This window comes from Hemibagrus wyckioides, linkage group LG10 (genome assembly GCF_019097595.1).
Source record: "Hemibagrus wyckioides isolate EC202008001 linkage group LG10, SWU_Hwy_1.0, whole genome shotgun sequence".
NCBI lineage: Eukaryota > Metazoa > Chordata > Actinopteri > Siluriformes > Bagridae > Hemibagrus > Hemibagrus wyckioides.
Window position 1 is genome coordinate 6,511,429 of NC_080719.1, and position 21,072 is coordinate 6,532,500.

A 21,072-nucleotide genomic window follows, 5' to 3' on the forward strand; every position below is an offset into this window, starting at 1 on the left:
TCTTTGAATAAAAGAAAAAGAAATCGACGATCTCTGTTGAGCATCTCTGGAAACTACAGGTTTACAGAAGCTGTGCCAGACCCTGGTCAAGCCTTGACGTGAATAGATAATGTGGAAAAATAATGATTAGGCCACAGGATACAAGGGAAAAACAAATTTATGCAACTGTGGACACAGTCAAATCAGCACATTGCTATAAACCAGTATTCTTACATAGATTAAATAAACACCCCTTTAAAAAACCCTTTCTATATCATTTCTGAGTCTGCACACACACACACACACACACACACACACACACACACATACACACACTCATTTATTTAGTGTACACAGATGTGCCCTCAGTAGCATTGGCCTCTATTAAGACGTCTGTTTGCTCTGCATTCTTTCAACCGGAACGAGAGACAAAACTGGTCATGTGGAGATCAGATGTGGAAAGAGGGAGAGGTTTTTTTTTTCTTCTCCTCGTCGGAGCGCTGAAAGTCTGAAACTACTGAAACTATCTGCAGCGAGAGGAGGCGTATCATTGAAACACCCCTGCACCAACAGAGCTGGCTTTGTGGAGCTTTTTTTTTTTTTCAGTGGGAGTGAGAGCACTTCCTTGCCCCTACGCAGTGTGGGAGGAAGAGAAAAACAGAATGAGAACTGCTCTCAGTGTGCTAGCGGACGTCACAGGCTTGGCTGGAGGACAGAGAAAGTGGGATTGTGTAAAGCCGCAAAAAGAAATGGAAGAAGAAGTAGTGTAATCGAAAGTCTGCTTGCAGATCATTTCTGCTTCAAGAGTTAGGTTCCATAGCCATGTAAAATCTGGATTGGTTGTGTAATTGTGAATTCCTGAGCTTTGTATATAGATTCTGGTCAAGTAAACTAAGGTCTGTGTGCAAAAACAAATGGCCATTAAACAGAGAGACCATGTAATTAGAAATGGGGGCTTCAATCAGTTCTGGATTTTACAGATGAGACACATTAAGTCTGTTTATCCTGCTCTTGCTACAGCAAACATCTCAAACACCTGTGTGTGCACCTGTGTGTGTGTGTGTGTGTCTCTAATTGTGGCTGTGTGGATACAGGCTAGTCCTGGGAACTCATTAGGAGCTTCAAATCCCAGGAGCACTGCTGGGCCCCTGAGAAAGGCCCTTAACCCTCGCCTACACTGCTATATAAATTATATATATATATATATATATATATATTAGATAAATATAGATATATATATATTAGATAAATATAAGTCACTCTGGATAAGGAAATGTGCAATCTTTTACGCTACAAGATGCCACCTTTTTCATGGGCAAATATAAAATGTGAAATTGATGAAATTGTCATCATCATCATCGCACTGGAAAAATAAGCTTATTGAATTCAAATGTGTACACTAGTTCCGCTTAAATGAACCGATTAACACTAAATCAAAATAAAAACAAACACTGAGCTCAGTCCTGTGCTGAGAGTCAAACCCACAACAGTGTTGCTTTACGTTACTATTGCACGTATTTTAATCTCCTGTAATACTATAGTTGTAGTTATCATCAGCGCCAACATCCTCATGAGATTCCACAATGCAAACGATTTACATAAAAATTGACTAAAATAGCTACATTTTTCAGGGATTCAAAACAATCTGTGCAGCGCAAATATTTTACTATTTTTATAATACTGTATTAAACCACACCCATGTTGAATTCCCCGTTCTGATTGGTCAGAACGTGTTGATTCATTGGCTTTAACAGCCGCTATGAAAATAATCCAGTGCTGTCATTCAGACCACAGGTTCACACATAAACGGATCAAAAACGTGTGGTTAGGGGTTTCTGCTATGATTAACATTTTTTGGAAGGAGTCTCCAGTGTCAGAACCTCGGAACAGTCCGAGATACAGCAGTAACGTTACGTTTTCTGACACAGGAAAGTCTTTAAAAGGACGAGGGTTTGCGCTTTCTCTATAAGCAGCCGTTTGTTTGGGTTTGGTAACTTGAAGACGGAAAGAGAGAGAGAGAGAGCAGTTGACTAGCTGCTGTAACACAAGTGGAAACAGGAACTAACTTCTTTAACTTTTACGGGCATTCCACAAGATTTACTAGAAATGGATGAATGTGTGACGAAGTGACTCTGGAGAGCCGCTGTGGTAGAAAAAGAGAGTCGCAAAAATGTCAGTATTTGCTGTTAGTATATAAAATGAACAATCTGACATAGCAGGAACATACGGCGCTTCATATAGTGCCTCAAAACACAGCTACAAGTATTTATTCAGATACTAATAATGAATTAATAACAAATACTGAATTGATGTGCTACCTCCAGATGATTACACACACACACACACACACGCAAACACCCAAGTAAGCACGCCATCAGCATGTATCATTAAACCACTGGTTATGCATATAGTTGTTTACTGCAACAAGTGACCCAGATTCAGAATGCACCCTAGACAAAAATGCCATGCAGGTTTCAGAAAGGCGTCTGGACTACACCGAAAGACAACTGACTGTACTGCTGCAAGGCTGCCAAGAACCACACTAACCCCCCAAAGCACGTGTGGAATTCACACTGATGTTATGAGTCACTACAGCGAAATGTAGACAACATGCTGAACTTGACAGCCAGAGCGTGTTGAATAGTGCACGACGTTCCTGTTGCAACTCAACGCAAGATCACTCTAATAGGACTGAGGTTATTTGTGGTATAAATCAGATAGAAAGTTAAGTTGAACATCAACATAAAAAAGGGAAGGATACACTGCGTTTAAGCCGAATGTGCATAATACGTGTGTCCTCTTTACCCCCGAGCAAAGACCTTTGGCAAAGAGGAAGCAGCAGGTTTATTTTAAGTATTGTAACGTTTGCATTTTTGTTCTTTCTCAAATCTGAAAATGAGTTCAGGCAAACAAGAAGATTTTTCAATTTCTAATAATTGAAAGTTCACATGATATATGGGAACAGGAGCGGTTTTGTTCATCCTGTGAACACTTGATGGTCATTTTTCATAACATACTGTATAGTGAGTGTGGTATTCACCATTTATTCAATAGCTACATCACTGAACCCTTCAACAGAACAGAGGTAAATTATTGTATACACACTGTACAGAAAATTACAAACAACTCAGATCTTTGAAGTAACTAGATCTGGAACTGTGTGTTGTGGTTAGATCACTAAAACTAAACCTTTCAGCCATCATGAAGAAAAAAAACCCAAAAGGATGAAAGCCCTCAAACCCATATGGAGGTGATGCTGTTTTGTGGCTAGTGGGCTTTTATGAAAATATATCTGTAGCACAAAACATGATGGTTGCATCGGATGTGTCAGTCTCCAGGTTGAAACCTCTTGAAAACCTGTCGTATGAGTTAAAGCAGTGCAAATACACTTCACGCTGAGCGCTGGATCAAGACCTCCAACCTTATTAGCCATTACACCAAGGTTAGTCTTATTTTAAAGCCACATTTTAAAGCAAGTGGTTAAGGCTCCGGGTTGCTGACCGAAAGATCGGGGTTCCAGCCCCAGCACTATCAAGCTGCCATTGTTGGGCCCTTCAACAAGGCCCCCAACCCACCCTGCTCCAGGGGTGCTGCATCATGGCTGACCCTGTGCTCTGACCCCAATCCCCCAAGGATGGGATATGCGAAGAAAGAATTTCACTGTGCAGTAACGTATACGTGACAAATAAAGACAACTTAAATATCTTTTCTCATACATTGTAGATCAGCCACTGCATGTTTTATTCAGTTCTGCTCATTTACATAAAGTATGGCATGGGCTTTTGAAAAAGTCCGGTGGTGTGGTGGTTGGTACGTGGTTAACACTTTTGCATCTTCAGGGTTGGGGGTTCGATTTCCGCTCCTTCTCCCCATGCTTTGGGGGTTTCCTCTGGGTACTCTGGTTTCCTCTCTCAGTCCAAAGACATGTGTTGGCTGATTGGCATCTCTTAATTTCCTGTAGTGTGTGTGTGTGTGTGTGTACCCCGAGTTCCCCATGAGCCGGTGTAGGATAAGATTTACAGAAAATGGGTGTGTGGATAAACTATTCAAATCAAAAACAGAACACACTGGGTGAAAAAAGGGACTTGGGAAAGCTGTAGGGAAATTTTCTGGTTAGAAGAAAAAAAATAATTCACATTGTGTACTGAATATTACGATTCCAATTGCTGAACAAATAGCAATAAAGGTCTGAAATGCATAAAAGTGGCAATGAGTCATGGCTGCTTGTGGCACCTCGCTCAAAACTCGCCAATGACGCATTGCACATAGAGCGCATTAGCAAGAGCAATTTTCACTCACAAATGCGTTATAATTTGTTCTCCGGAGATGATCAGAAACTACTAATTTAACCAACGGTTGTTATTGATGTTTTCTGTTTAACTTTAGGAGGACACGCTGAACTCCTGGCACCTTAATATGATTCCAGTTTGGTAGAAATAGCTGTTATTTTTTCCTCAGGATTTCAGTGTTTGTAGTACAAAATGCAATCAAGCTTAATGCTGCATTTGAATAAAAACCCATTAATCGGAATTTCTGGCCTCAGACTAGGAAAAAACCAACGAAAACACCCAGTCAACTTGAAATTTCCAATCAAAAACTCCACTCAGATATTAAGCAAGTGATGTCAAATCAGAATGGCTGCTCAGAGCATCAACAGTAAACAAAGTCTCACTTCTTACCTTTAAATGCCTTATGCTGGGAATACGAGTGTTTTTAGATCAACCTGTAGGCATGTATTAGCTTTGTATAATCTGTAACATCACTTAGCATAGTTAGCTAGCTTGCTTGTAATGTAATACCACTGTTGAGGTAACACAGCACAATTCACACTGGGGAAAACATCCACATGTACAGCAATGTAAGAATTTAATCCAGTTCCAGGTAAAGAATCGTAGGCATTAATCGTGATCTCAGTTTTATGAGAAAAAAAATTCATTCCTATTTCATTAGGAATTAGCAATAGTTACAGCACTTAAAATGCATTTAGCTAACAGTTTAATTGGCTACATTACATTTCCAAGAACACGTTCTGAAAAACATTATTAAACATTATTATGCTGTTAATATTAATGAAGAATAACGACTCAATGTTAGGAAAGCATAAAAGCATCTCCTTATGAAACATGCTGAAACCGGGGCTTTTCATAAAGAGAGAGTCAACAAAGGCTGCTGAAATTCCCAGGGGAACAACCAAGCAGCTAATGACATCTCATGAGATTCTGCCTAGAAGTTGCTTCAGGTCTAAACCTCATATAAAAAAATAAAAAAACAGGCCTGACCTTCTGGGAAAGGATTTTTCTGGACAGTGAAAGAACAGCACTTATTATTGACATGGATGTGATTTTTATCTATATGATTTAGTGGAATTTCTATGTACTCAGTGTTGTTGTTATGAATGACCAAGAGAGAAATAAAGAGCCACGATTTTCAAGTAGTTTTACTGAAACGCTGTATATCTTAGTTTCTCAACTCATGTGATCAGCTGACCCGCAGTTTTTTCTTCCACGGTTTCTCAAGTCGCTACGAACGTGACCCAACTCACAAAAGGCTTAATAAGCAAAGTCGTTTTTCTATTCGTTTTCTTATTTCCTGCTGTAACCGAATGCAACACATCGGCGAGGCAAGCTCCTGGCAAAACCTTATTATTCATTAATTACATACTACTAATAATCTATTGTGACACCTACTACGATCTCCACATGCCTGATACAAGTGTCTCACAGCTAGAAGACATGACGTATAAATGACACTAAAGAAAGACTCACTGTAAGAAGAACTACGAGTAAGTATGTTGTACATTTTAAAATATGCATATCAGCCTCTTTCATGGCCTATTTTCACTTTGTTCGGTCTGTCCACCTCTCTCACTCCCTCAACTGCCAAATCATCAGCTCCAAAAGCTTCACGCTAATAGTGCAGTCAACACCTTCATGCTTGCCATCTCACAAGTCACTAAATAGCCGAGTCTCTGCCATAACTCAACGTAACTGCACTGTACAGCCGCGCTGCATTCTGTGGAGGATGTTGAATGTCAATGGAAAACTGTGGGTGAGAAAAGAAACTCCTACCCTTGTTTTTAGGAGCAAAATCTCGCAGTTACCTGTTATGTGTATGAGTGTGCTTCATTCTTCTTCTTCCTATTAAACTCTACTGTAACTTCACTACCAATAATTATGACATCAGTGGCGCATAGAACCTCTAACTTCTCATAAATAATAGTTCAAATAAATCATCAACCAAACAAATTAGTAGTGAAGCCTTTAAGCAAATCATAAATATATTTCAGGTTAGAGGGTTTTTCTTTTTGGTGAGATACACAGGTAACAGAATATTACTATGCATTAAACTTAACAACTTAACTAAACCACATCTGGCACATCTGCCAAACGTCTGGCATTTGTAACAGAACGAGATTACAATGTCATAACAAAGCAATATGTACAAAACCTCACCACACATAAATATAATCACGACTACGTCCTCTGTCTACTACTACTTTTACTTTGAGCTAACATGTACTTTGTATATGTCCTGTTTTCTAGTTTTAATCCACATTGTTAGCGTCTTCCAGTGTTATGCTACAGTGTTGGACAATAATGCACACATCTGTATATTATGCAATTAGGTTACTTAGGTACTCATTACTATTATTTCATATTAGGTAGGGGACATTTCAAGGTAGGGGACATTTCTTGAAATTTCCCGTCTTTAAAGGTGAACTATGAAAGGTTTCTTTGGGATTTATATTTTCAAGATTATGCCTATGATTAAGTGGGTTTGACATTTGAATGAACTTCTTGAACTCTTTGAGACCACGCCCTCGACTCCGCCTATGTTCACGAAGCCCCGCCCCTAGCATCTTAGATGACCCGTAGAGCTCAGTGTCTACGAAATGACTGATGGAAGAAAAACACAAACAACCTTTCCGGCCCGTAAATCAGCTTTTCAGACGGGATTTCTAAACGACTTTATAAACTTTTGCCACGGCTTACTATATAGTTTTTTTTAATCATGTTCTAGAAAACATCCAGGTTATTTTTAGATGTATGGAATAAAAAAATAACGCCTAGTGACCCTTTAAGTGGGTGAAGCTGGAGTTTTAGAAACCTCAAAAAAAAGGGAATTTAGTTTCATTCATAGTTTCATTCTCAATTAAGTGCAAAACCACAGGAAATCTCTTCTATCTGTGCATTTAAATACAAAATATGCAAATGAGAAATTGGAATCATGAATACTTTATATCTTTATATGCAACATTTATATTCAAGAATGAGTGTATTGAGAGTTTGCTTAAACGTGTCGCTCATGAAAGTGAATTTGTTTGTTTAAAAAAAAAGGTCAATAAATACATGTATTATATATATAAATAAATAAATAAATAAATAAATAAATAAATAAATAAATAAATAAATAAATAAAATCAGAAGGCCTCCAAACATTCAGGGTAATGTGATGCTCTGGGGATAAATGGTTGGTTAGTATATATAGATATGGAGAAACATGGGCTTGTTAGATTTACAGAAATATTTTAAATAATTTTTGGAAATTTCCCCTCCAAAATAAATAAATAAATAAACAGTATACAAAAGTGATAAACAATACATTTGAGCCAAATGCGCAAATGATGCGTAACATAATCAAAACACAACCGAAACTAATTAAAAATGCCTGTAATGATTGAAAAGGATCGCCGAGGGTTTTTAACGCTTACCGGACAGCTCGTCTGGTTCCAGTCCGCTTTCGGTGTCCAGTCCGCAGATAACGAAGTAATCCGCGAACCGGCAGGAGTTGGAGCTGAAGCCGGTGCTCATTTTGAGGCTGGTCCGGTCGTGGCCGTGTGTCCGCCGTGCTGCTGAGGCGCATATTACAATTACATCGCCATAACCCCGGGTTTATTTCGCGTAGCCATCGTGGACGCGCTTTAGTGATACATATATATATATTTACCGAGAGAGGAAAAAAATCAAAGCGCGAGCCTGTGAAGGCGACCGAATTGCATTGTGGGCGCTTGCACAGCTGTTTTTCGACCGCTCCTCGATCTCGGGATCTCTTGTGCGCCTGCGCAGTGTGCGCGGTCACATTATGGGATTACCCACATCATACGCATGCACGCACGCACGCACACACATTGCAGCATCAATCCTGGACCAGGATTAAAGCGGCGTTTAAAAGCAGTTCTTTGAGCATGTTTTATAGTAGTATATCCGAAACCAGTCTGGGCCCATAGTCTATCCTGGGAACACTGGGTGTGAATCGGAAACACAAACCTGGGTGGCAACCCTGGATGGCACTTGTTCCCACTTTAGCATATTTAGCATAGCCAGTCCACCTACACAGTCTAACCAAAAGCTTGTCCTTAGAAGCCATCTGACCATCACGCCCATATGTGGCTCTTCCCCAAACCGATGCCACAAAGTCTGAAGCACACAATTGTGTAGAATGTCTTTGTGTTAGAAATTCCCTTTAATAGGGACGTATAGTCCAGCATGACGATGTCCCTGTGCACAAAGCAGAGCTCCATGTTTGAGAAAGTTGGAGTAGAAGATATCGACTGTCCTTCACAAAGCCCTGACCTCGACCTCAGCAAACACCTTTGGGATGAACTGCAACATTAGCTGAAACCCAGGCCTCCTCACACATCAATACCTGATCTCACTAATGCTCCTGTAGATGAATGAACACAATTCTCCAAAGCCACGCTCCAAAATCTAGTTCCTAGAACAGTGGCGGATATTAAAACAGCAGCAAAGGAGGACTAAATCCAGAATGAGATGTTTAACAAGCATATACGGCTGTGATGATCAGGCATTTCAAAGTTCTATATACAATATTGTGTATCAGCATGGTTTGGGGAGAGGGAAGAAGAAAACTGGAGAATCCAGAGGAAACCCACACAGATATAGAAAGAACATGAACTTCCATGCAGACAATGAGCAAAGTTTAGGACTGAACTGGATACTTTGGAGCTTTGACCAAACTCCTATTACAAACGCAAGTAAATATGCAAAAAAATATCATCAGCAAGGTTTCTAATATTACAGTTATTTATATATTTTCGAGGCACAGAAAAGTCTCTTCAAGCAGATTTATGAGGCGTATTGACAGCCTGCCCTCTTCTGTCTGACTAAAGCAACTGCATAGCAGTGCAGCACCATGTGCAATGCAAATCTATAACAACATACTATGCATCCACACAACCGTCTTTTCACACAAACCCGATATTTAAATATCTACCAGTACATAGCATCCAGTGTATACCAGAATATGGAAGTTAAAATATGGCCATTTGTAATTAAAGGTAGACTACCGCTCAAAAGTTTGGGATCACTTGCATATTTCAGCTTGATTTCAGCTACGGAGGAAGACTCCATCAGGCCAATCTTGTGGGAGATGCTCCAGGAAGCATGGGGTGAAATCTCATCAGATTATCTTGAAAAATTAACAGCTAGAATACCCAGTGCTGTAACTGCTGCAAACGGTGTATTTTTTTTATGAAGGAAAAGTTTGAAGAAAACATTCATCATTTCCATCCATTTCTAACTCAGCATGTCCTGCTATATTTTCTATTCAGACTAATATCGTGTGTGTTTCCTTGGAAAACAATACAATTTTTGAGTGATCCCAAACTTTTGAGCGGTAGCGTATATCATTATATACAGTAATTACTGTGAACTGTGCACTGATCAGGGAATCGGCTATTTTAAGAGCTGTCTCAATTGCAAAATCCTTCCAATGCACTGAAACCATTGCTCCCTAAAAATCCCACAACCAGGGAACATGTTTCGGAAATAAAAACAGCAGACAAACTCTCAGCCAACTTCAACATCTACAAACACAATTAGCTATTTATCTCCATCATAACTTGCAAAAAAAATACTTATATATATTTTTTCTAATATATAATCTAATTTAGATTAGATTACATTAGATTCAACTTTGTTATTGTCATTGCACATGGGCACAAGGCAACATTTTAATGATTTTTTAACTTTATTTATTTTGCCATTCTATATACACTTTTAAGTATTTAATGATTTTTAAAAATCCACTAGCTTGCCTACAATCCCTGGGTCACCATGACATGGGTTTTTACAGTCACTAATAAGGAAACAAGAAAAATCACCAGAAATGGAGTAATCAGTGTGCCAATGTGTAGTGAGCCAAAGTCCTTACTTGTTCTTCTTTTTTATTCAGATATACAATATACTTTCTTAAGTTAGGACTTTCTTATTCTTACAGGCATCTGTGCTTAATGGCATCAGGAAATGTTCTATAATTTCACTAAACACACCTTTAAGGCTCATCAAAAAGCTATACAAAGCTGGAGATGTTTGTCTGGAATGGCCCATCACTTGAATTTAACCAAACTTGAACTATTGAGCTGCCGATTTGAAGATTTAATTAGGTGTATTAAAAAAACAGGGTTAACTATAGAGTATGATCTGGCACTTTGTTAGAGCACCCACCTCCCATACTGAGGACGCGGGTTCGCGACCCGCTCGGAGTTGTATATGTATGTATATTGGTGGCAGTGGTGGCTCAAGTGATTAAGGCTCTGGGTCTTTGACCAGAAGATCGCCAGCACCGCCAAGTTGCCACTGTTGGGCCCTTGAGCAAGGCCCTCTGCTCCAGGGGTGCTGTATCATGGCTGACCCTGTGCTCTGACCCTAACCTCCAAGGATGGGATATGCGAAGAAAGAATTTCACTGTACAGTAATGTATATGTGACAAATAAAAGCTATTTCTATTATATTTCCTAAAATATTACGACAGAATAAAAAGGAAAGAGAAAGATGGGAATAAGGAGGAATGCAGAGTTTAATCCCATAACAGATGACTTTTGCAGTCTACTTTCATTCAAAATCCACCCAGTTCTGGTGCTAAAACTGAACTAAACACATGTTTACTCATAAACAGAAACCCCCCCCATATCTTTCTGTCCTTTATTTCTCATGTGCATCACCTCTGTATGTAATCCCTTAAGTTTCTTCTGTTCTTTTGAGTGTAGTTTTATCACCAGAAGCAGAAACACCACCACAAACACAATAAACACTCGCTACATGTACATGAAGGGAACCATGTTTTAATCGTTTCTTAATAAATATCTTCATTATATAACATTTCATAATGACATTTGAAAGAAAACGTTATTCATTAGTAGCATTTACATAGAACATCCAGAGAGGTCAATGTAATACTGTATGAGTGTGTGTGTGTGTGTGTGTGTGTGGAGGCAACCCAAATCGTATAAGACAAAGAAAAGGCATTGTAGAAATGCATGGTAGTCATATGGATGTGCTTTTAAAATGACTTGAGAGGTTGGCTGGGATAAACTAGCGATGTAGGCTAGTCTCAGAGCTGCAGAAAGAGATCGGACTGAAAGAGACTAAACCGCAGGTTCCCAATACTGCTCTTTACAGGAGTCTAGCCACGCCCTGTACATTTTGATTAATTAATTTATTTATTAGCTAATTAGCTAAGGGAAAAAAAAATTAAAAAAACAGAGCAGGAGTACTTCCAGAAGCAGGACTGAGAACTAAGGGACTAAACCGATGCTTTGGATGAAGATGTAGTAAACAGAAAGATCATACACAATGAGGTATCCAGATTCTGCCTTCGTGTGGTAGAAAATTTCACCCAGCACACTTACTGTACATTCAGTCCAAACAACACTGCTGGATATGCAGATATGTATTTCTTAAAATGTTATGTTTTTTGTTTTTAATATAATTAAAATTTAGGAGGTTCCTTCTGACTTCAGTCTTCATTATTGAACCAGTTAAAACTCATCATTCTTACTCCTGTTTTTCATTTTTTTATGTCCAAGGTGGAGAAATAAAAAAAATAAATCAAAAGAACCGCTGCAGTCCATTTCCAGTAACTTGCTATTTAAGACAAAGTGGATTAAAGCAAAAACATTACTAGAAAAATTAATAATAAAAAGACAAAAAAAAAAATACATATTATACACTAATCAGTCATAACATAAAAACCACCTGCTTGATATTGTGTAGGGCTGTCAAAACAGCGCTGACCCGTCGAGGCACGGACTGCACGAGACCTCGGAAGGTGTGCTGTGGAACAATATCTCTGGCACCAAGATGTAAGCAGCAGATTCTTTACGTCCTGCGAGTTGTTCGTCTAGCACATCCCACAGACGCTGGATCAGACTCAAGGTTTTCTAGCGGAACATTTCTCAGAGCATGCCAGCTTGTTTTCTTCACAATGTACATCTTAGTGCCATCTCTTCCTCTGCTCCATGGTCCGGGTTCTGATGCTCCTCGTGGAAAGGGATCATCTCTGGTTCACTGTTTGGCCCACCTTAGGTTGGTACACCCCACAAGACATGGAGATTTGGAGAATATCCAACTCAGCCATCACAATTTGGCCCTTGTCAAAGTCGCCTCAGATGCTTCAAAACACATGAGAACTGATTGCTCACTTGCTGCCGAATATATCCCTCCCCTTGACAGGTGACATGGTAAGGCATTAACGTTATGACTGATCTGTGCGAAAACATTTCTCGTGTCTTCTGATCCATAATTACGTGGAGACCAGGAAAATGTGGTTGGCAGCAGGACCGACTCCTCCATCATTTTTTTTTTTTTTTTTTTTTTTAAATTTACTGTAATAGCCAAACTGTGGGGAAACTTTCTTGATGGCACGGCATAGTGAGAGGTGTTGTATTTCGATTTCTCCTGGCATAGCACCCAGTTTGTGCTGCCAATGCAACACGGGCCTCAAACGGTATTGCTTTAACGTTAGAAAATTAAAAACAAATATTCAACATGGGAACATTAATCACACAAGGTTGTTAAAAACGTACAAAACAATTAATAAGATCATGGATCATTCTGGGACAGAGGAAAAAGAAGGAGCTTGTGGTCACGAGCCAGTCCGAGTTCAACAGTTCCGGGCCCGTTTTCCATAACGAAAGAAAGAAAAGAAGAAAAAGACAGCTGTGCGTGCGAGGACCAGGACAAGCAGGGTGAAATGGATGACGGGTGAGGGAAGCGAGGCGGCGCTTTACTCCATCTTTTCCTGCAGCTTTTTCTGGAAGCAAACCGGGAGGATGGAGACTACGGCTAGAACAGCCAGCACAGCCAAGGAGTTCCAGGACACGGCCTCGCCCGCTGTGGTCAGCTTGTACAGCGTCGTTCCTGCGTTTATCGCTACGAAAGATGGAGGGGCAACTCCTGAAAGAGAGAGAAATATAAAACCGTCTAAAATGCAGCTCATATTCACCAGCAGGATCGAATACGACTCTGTGTGCTCTCACACTGCCTGAGCTGTTATTTTCAAACCAGCACTGGTGTAGATTTACTATTAGTAGTAATATGAATAATAAACTGATGAGGAGGTTGAGGAGACTTGCCTTTGTGCACATGAATGTCCCAAAAAAACAGCCCTGATTTTAGATTTTTACTGCAACCTAATTGATGAAATCATTTCAATTCAACATGATGTAAACCTTCTAATATTCAGTTACTGGAAATTTTCAGTTCTTTCCAGCACACTGGATAAATAATTCACTGAACTTATTTCAGTCTCAAACATGTGCACCGGGTTGTAATATGTAACCTGATCCAATTACACAATAACATGTTGCAAGCAGGGCAGCAGTTAACACTGAGGTCACACAATGTCAGTGACCTGGGTTTGATCCTGAGCTGAGTCAGAGTGAAGGGTTCAGTTTTATTCAGGGCTTGGTTATGCACATGTTCGAATTATTCTGAATGCACGAAAAACAAACTCGATTGAATCACATGATTGATTGAGTGTGCTCTCACTTAAGCTCAGTATCAAACCAAGGACCCTGATGATGTGAGGCACAGGATTCCATTTATCCATCCATTCTCTATACCTGTTAAGTCTACTGGGTCGTGTGGAACCTGGAGCCTATCCCAGGAGACTCTGGGTACAAGGCAGGGTACACTCAAGCACACACTCGTTCACACACTACGGACAATTTAGCGATGCCATTCAGCCTAAAACACACACGTCTTTGGACTGGGGAAGGAAACTGGAGTAACCAGAGGTAACCCCGGCACGAGAACGATGCAAACTCTGCACACACATGTGGCAGAGGCAGGAACCAAAACCCTAAACAATAATTGAATAACCCAGTGCGTAATCCAGACTAGCGATGAAAACTATTTTGATGATCTTTTGGCTTTTCCCTTCAGGGGTCGCCACAGCGAATCATCTCTCTCCATCTATCCCTATCTTCTGCATCCTCAACACTAGCTTCATTTATTACATCCATATACCTCCTCTTTGCCTCCTGCCTGGCAGCTCCATGTCCAACATTCTCCTACCAATATACTCACTCTCCCTCCTCTGGACATGTCCAAACCATCTTAATCTGACCTCCCTAACTTTGTCCCCCGAACATCCGACATGAGCCGTCCCTCTGATGTACTCGTTCCTAATCCTGTCCAACCGTGTCACTCCCAAAGAGAACCTCAACATCTTCAGCTCTGCTACCTCTAGCTCTGACTCCTGTCTCTTCCCCAGTGACACTGCCTCTAATCCATACAGCATGGCCAGTCTCACCACTGTCTTGTACACCTCCTTGATTCTCGCGGATATTTTTCTAGCACAATTTTGATGTATTGCAGAGGTGGACAGTACAGAAGTACATTTACTTGAGTTGAGTTTTTATTCCAAAAATTCCTGGATGGTCTACTACTTCCGGTAGAAATTCAAAGTGCAGAACAATGCACACTCTAACGGGTAATATTGCCCACAACGCATTGCACACAGGAGGAAGGATCCTGGACAATGGTATATGAAAATAAATGCATATGAAAACGGTGTAAATGAATTGTGGAAATATATATAACTCTTTGTTAAAGCAGTGTTGCTGTTGGGTGCTTGTACAGCTACAGTTGTGTAGCTGGGTTTTAAAGCAGGTTAGATTTTTTTTCTGACCAGTCTTCATTTACAGACTATTTGATTGAAATGTGCATGAGTGGATACACATAGATGTGTACAGGTACATCTCAAAATTTAGAATATAATGAAAAAGGTCAATATTTTTTGTCACTCAGTTCAGAAAGTGAAACCCATATATTATATAGATTCATTACACATCGAGTGAAATATTTCAAGCCTTTATTTCTTGAAATTGTGATGATTATGGCTTACAGATAAGGAAAACCCAAAATTCTGTGTCTCAGAGAATTAGAAGTTCAATATTGGAAAGTCATGGTGTCGCACCCTAATCAGCTAATTACCTCAAAACACCTGCAAAGGTTTCCTGAGCTTTTAAATGGTCTCTCAGTCTGGGTCAGTAGGCTACACAATCATGGGGAAGACTGCTGACTTGACAGTTATCCAGAAGACAGTCATTGACACCCTCCACAAGGAGGGTAAGCCACAAAAGGTCATTGCTAAAGAAGCTGGTTGTTCACAGAGTGCTGTATCCAAGCATATTCATAGAAAGTTGAGTGGAAGGAAAAAAAGTGTGGTAGGAGAAGGTGCACCAGCAAAAGGGATAACCGCAGCCTTGAGAGGATTCTCAGGCAAAATCCATTCAAGAATTTGGGGGAGCTTCAGATGAATCCTAGACATGGCCTACAAATGTCGCATTCCTCGTGTCAAGCCACTCCTGAACCAGAGACAACGTCAGAAGCGTCTTACCTGGGCTGTGGAGAAAAAGAACTGGACTGTTGCTCAGTGGTCCAAAGTCCTCTTTTCAGATGAAAGTAAGTTTTGCATTTCATTTGGAAATCAAGGTCCCAGAGTCTGGAGTAAGAGTGGAGAGGCACAGAATCCATGTTGCTTGAAGTCCAGTGTGAAGTGTCCACAGTCAGTGATGATTTGGGCTGCCATGTCATCTGCTGGTGTTGGTCCACTGTGTTTTCTGAAGTCAACAGTCAACGCAGCCATCTACCAGGAAATCTTAGAGCACTTCATGCTTCCTTCTGCTGAGAAGCTTTATGGAGATGCTGAGTTCATTTTCCAGCAGGACTTGGCACCTGCCCACACTGCTAAAGGTACCATAAGCTGGTTCAATGACCATGGTGTTACTGTGCTTGATTGGCCAGCAAATTCGCCTGACCTGAACCCCATAGAGAGTCTATGGGGTATTGTCAAGAGGATGATGAGAGACACCAGACCCAACAATGCAGATGACCTGAAGGCCGCTATCAAAGCAACCTGGGCTTCCATTACACCTGAGCAGTGCCACAGGCTGATTGCCTCCATGCCACGCCGCATTGATGCAAAAGGAGGCCCAACCAAGTATTGAGTGCATAGAAACGAACATACTTTTCAGAAGTCTGACAGTTCTCTTTGAAATATCCTTTTTTTATTGATCTTATGTAATATTCTAATTTTCTGAGACACAGAATTTTGGGTTTTCCTCATCTGTAAGCCATAATCATCACAATTTCAAGAAATAAAGGCTTGAAATATTTCACTATGTGTGAGGAATCTATATAATATATGGGTTTCACTTTCTGAACTGAGTGACAAAAAATATTGACCTTTTTCATGATATACTAATTCTTGAGATGTACCTGTACTTTTTTGTTGGGGGTGGTAGGAGTGTTAAATTAAAAATAAATGATTATACCTGTCTTTTTTTTGTCAATTCAGTTGTTTAATTTCTATAGGTTTTGTAACATTCTAAAAGCTCTTAATTCCACAGAAAGTATTGCATACAACAATGCAACAATAATAAAACAATGCGGTGACATTTACTTTTAATACTTAAGTACTTTTAAAAACAAGTACTTCTGTACTTTTACTTAAGTAAAAATCTGTCTTTACAACTTTTACTTGTAATGGAGTAATGTTTGACCAGTAGTATCTGTACTTTCAATCAAGTAAGGAAGTTGTGTACTTCGTCCACCTCTGATGTATTGTCTCTTAAATCGGACCGACCACAAATTCCCTTTTTAATCATAAGTGTATGTTTATTTTATTTTATGACATAGAAAAAGTGCTTTTTTTTGTCTTTCTTACCAAGGAATGTTCCAAAGAAGAAGACTCCCAGTGGCACGTTGATGACCGGAGAAGTGATGTTGATAAACCAGTTAGGGAGGAAAGGTGTAATTCTCAGAAAGATAATATAATTGATCAGGTGTTCTCTGTGTTTATCAACCTGCAGACAAAAGACAGATAGAGCTTACAGAAGAATTTCATGCTTTATGCTTGAGTGTGTTTTGCTTTCAGTACACACACCCACACACACACAGTGTCATCATACCTGTTGTGACCATTTCTGCGCCTTCTCTGTGAGGTACTTGTACACCACGGGTCTGCCTACTAAATAAGACAACATGTAGCAGAAAGACGCTCCCAGTCCCGAGCACTGAGAAACAGATTATCTGTACGTTACTAGGCAGATGTGTGTAATAATAAATGACAGTGTAATTATTAGCATTGCGATCATGTGTATGCTTATTTACACTTACCAGGCAAACAAGGAACAGGGCCAGGGGGAAGGGATACAGATAACCAGATAGGATACTGAGGAAAATCGAACCTGGAATGGCAAATGTCTGGAGGCTGGAGGACAACTGTTAAGGACAGCAACAGATTTTATACACTAAACTACGACTGTATTAAACCTAGCCTTTCATCACTAATGATCCAGATGTGATGCAGCACAGATCTTCCCATAGCAGGATATCTTAATCCTAAGCCTTTCTCAAGTGACTAAATATGTACGATCAGGACCAAAATATGTAGTGTGTTGCATTTTACAGATGTTACAGATGTTCCTTTCCTCACAGCTGCTGTCTCTGAGTGCTGATTTGAGCTATTGTAGCCTTACTGTCAACTCGAACCTGTCTGATCTCTCTCATCGACAAAGCTTTTCGCTTTTCATCCCACATTACTGCTGATCCCTTCCGGGTTTTCATAAATCCACAGTTATATGAACATTGACACTAAACGTCATTACATTCATATTAAAGGTTCTCAAAAGCACATTTGAGATTATGGATGTTTCAGTCAATTCTTTATAATTTGTCCTTATAGGATATTACTCTATTTACATGTTCTAATGATTGAATATTAATCTTTTCGCTCATACACTACATTGCCAAAAGTTTTGGGACACCCATCCAAAAATCATTGAATTCAGGTGTTGTTTTTCAGGGGTTGGGCTCGGCCCCTTAGTTCCAGTGAAAGGAACTCTTAATGCTTCAGCTTCATACCAAGACATTTTGGACAATTTCATGCTCCCAACTTTGTGGGAACAGTTTGGGGATGACCCCTTCCTGTTCCAACATGACCAGTGCACAAAGCAAGGTCCATAAAGACATGGATGAGCGAGTTTGGTGTGGAGGAACTTGACTGGTGTCCTGACCTCAACACCTTTGGGATGAATTAGAGTGGAGACTCTATGTAATATGGAGTTGGCCCACCCTTTGCAGCTGTAACAGCTTCAACTCTTCTGGGAAGGCTTTCCAAAAGGTTTAGGTATGTGTTCATGGGAATTTTTGACCGTTCCACTAGAAACGCATTTGTGAGAAGGCCTAGCTCTAATTCATCCCAAAGGTGTTCTATCGGTTCGAGGTCAGTTCCTCCACACATAACTTGCTCTTCCATGTCTTTATAGACCTTGCTTTGTGCAGTCAAGTTGGAACAGGAAGTGTCTATCCCCAAAATGAAACTGTCTAAACTGTCTTGGTATACTGAAGCATTAAGAGTTCCTTTGACTGGAACCAAACCCAATCCCTGAATTCAATGATTTGGAGTGGTGTCCCAAAACTATTGGAAATATAGTGCATAAGCTTTTCTTTAGGCTGTCAAAACGTTAGGATTAAATTTACACACATTACAAACAGATGCGAGTTTGATTTCACATGTACAGAAAAGATGATCTTTATATTGAAGAATACATAAATGGTTAAATTTTTGTTCTGATTTTACCTTAAGCAATATTTTTCTCCTCATATTTTTTTTAAATTCTCATATAAAACCTATTCAAGGACATCAAAAATCACATATTCATAATATTATAATTAGCTCAGTCACATAGAAACTCATAATTCCAAAACCCCACATATTTAAATGCAGCAGAATTCCTTTGTGACTGAATTAAAGATGTTTAGAAATGAAGCTCATGCCAGCAGCACAGATCAGTGTGCTGCAGAACAAAACTATTTACATCCGAAAGGAAAATAAGCTGGACAGAGACAGACTGGGCACTGGTATGGATTCCTAAACCACTAAGCTTTAAATAACTGGTAAATTAGTCACTATGAAACTTGCCTGATTTGGTACAAAGGATACAAGACATAAGTAGCAAAATATGCCACAAGCACTTGGGTATAATAGGTGTCCTTATATTTGGAGAGCACGGTACCCAGTGCCTTAGCATCATCCATGTCTTTGGGGATTTTTATCTTGTCCCTCTCGTCTCTGAAAAAGAAATGATATGAACATGAGATGAAGGCGGCTTTTCAGTAGAAATAAGAAAAGAGCGTCATGGTTTTCAAACAGTTTCATGTCAAACTTAGCTTACTGGTATCAGACTGAACCCATTTTTTCCCAGTTATATTTTGTCTCTTCCAAATTCCCACGCACCATCCGGCATTCCTTTATCCTACCACAGACACCAGTGTAAGGTGAGGGTAAAGGCTAACACGTGCTTCCTTCAAGACTCACGTCATTTTGTGCATAACATGCCCTCTTCCGCATACCTGAGCTCACAGATACCCACAATTCTCTAGCATCGCCGTGATTAACGGCGGAGAGAATACGCCGTCACTACCATTGACAGCAAGGACAATTTGTCCTCACACGGACTCCTGACCACGGACGCCTGTGGCATCGTCAGGATACGATTCAAATCGATTCAATTTACATTTCTGCCATTTTGCATACACCCTTAATACATTTCTAACTCATACAACTGAGCAGTTGAAGGTTAAGGGTCTTGCTCAAGGACCTAGCAGTATCAACCTTTCGATCAGCAGTTCAGTGTCTTAACCAATGACGCAAAGCTTATCTGTAAAACGATATATTATCTCAATTTAAATTTATCCCTAATAAAGCTCTCCGAGATAATATTAGGAAAAGAAACCTTGAGTTTGAGAACCAGACTGAAAAGGGAACCAGTCCTCATCTGGGTGACACCAGAGAGAGCAATATTACAATAATAATAATTATAATAATATTTTTAAAAAATTATTTAAAATAATATAATAATAAATAAAGAGAAAAAATTAAATAAAATAATAAATACTTATTTTAAAATAAAAATAATAAATATTTATTTTTAAAGAAAATAAATATTTATTTTAATAAATAATTAAAGTGAAATAATAAATAAAGAGGAAAAATAAATAATATCCTTTCCCTAACCGTGTACTATATGGTCTAAAAGTTCAATCTTCTAATCAGGACATTTCTTCTAGTTTTAACATAAAGTCTATTCATTACTCTCTCATTCTACTTGAATTCCTGATCTCCTGAAAGCTTCTCCCTGGCCTGATGTACTGACGTATTTTAATGCTATAAAATGCTATGTTATGTCGACTGATCCCAGTGCTTTACCAAAACCTGACTTCTATTTTTTATATAATACGATACCGACACCAGATCTCTGAGTATCTCTAGATATCAGATAATGATCTGCCTTCTCATAACACAGACACTGTCGATATGTCGATGCTTATTTCTCGTAAATCCGGCACTTCAGTCGAACCTCTTTCAGTGTCTGATGCGGGCTGAGAACACGGTTTGTATTAAGGCATGTAGACATAACTGGTTTTAAGGCTTGAAGGCGCTCAGGAGTCGAGTGACATTTACAGGTACAGTGTGACAAAGCGAGCAGAGATCGTTCTCTTTCAGTGAGACCTGGTGTCTTCCGGCAACTTAAAGGACAGCAACCTAGATGTGGCTAGATGTGGGTGTGTCCAGTGATGTGAAAGTTGAGGAAAAACTACCAATGGGAGTGAAGACAGTAGAGCGTGCTTTATCCTCGGCATACTGCTTCTCCTTCACCTCGCGTCACATGATGCAGAAATACTGCGCACTGCTGAATTTAGATCTATCTATCTATCCATCCATCCATCCATCCAGTTTCATTTTAGCAAAATGAAAATTGATCTGGAGTTGCTCCACCCA

General features: G+C 39.6%; 2 protein-coding genes across 4 annotated transcripts in view; both read right to left on the bottom strand.

The window, feature by feature from the left end:
* Nucleotides 1-8,038, bottom strand: part of dennd5a (DENN/MADD domain containing 5A) — a 58,771-nt gene extending 50,733 nt beyond the window's left edge. Inside the window, exon 1 of one of the 2 annotated variants that reach the window (XM_058400812.1) lies at nucleotides 7,691-8,038. In XM_058400812.1, the coding sequence (XP_058256795.1) occupies nucleotides 7,691-7,790 (100 nt within the window). In that variant the 5' untranslated portion in view covers nucleotides 7,791-8,038. The remainder of the gene's footprint in view (nucleotides 1-7,690) is intronic. The other variant, XM_058400811.1, reaches the window with a different exon arrangement.
* Nucleotides 8,039-11,046: 3,008 nt separating this feature from the next.
* tmem41b (transmembrane protein 41B) overlaps nucleotides 11,047-21,072 on the bottom strand; it is a 13,807-nt gene continuing 3,781 nt past the window's right edge. For both annotated transcript variants that reach the window (XM_058401319.1, XM_058401318.1), the window contains exons 3-7: nucleotides 19,234-19,362; nucleotides 17,406-17,499; nucleotides 17,198-17,302; nucleotides 16,954-17,092; nucleotides 11,047-13,175 (exon numbers count right to left, since the gene is read on the bottom strand). In XM_058401319.1, the coding sequence (XP_058257302.1) occupies nucleotides 13,006-13,175; nucleotides 16,954-17,092; nucleotides 17,198-17,302; nucleotides 17,406-17,499; nucleotides 19,234-19,362 (637 nt within the window). In that variant the 3' untranslated portion in view covers nucleotides 11,047-13,005. The remainder of the gene's footprint in view (nucleotides 13,176-16,953; nucleotides 17,093-17,197; nucleotides 17,303-17,405; nucleotides 17,500-19,233; nucleotides 19,363-21,072) is intronic.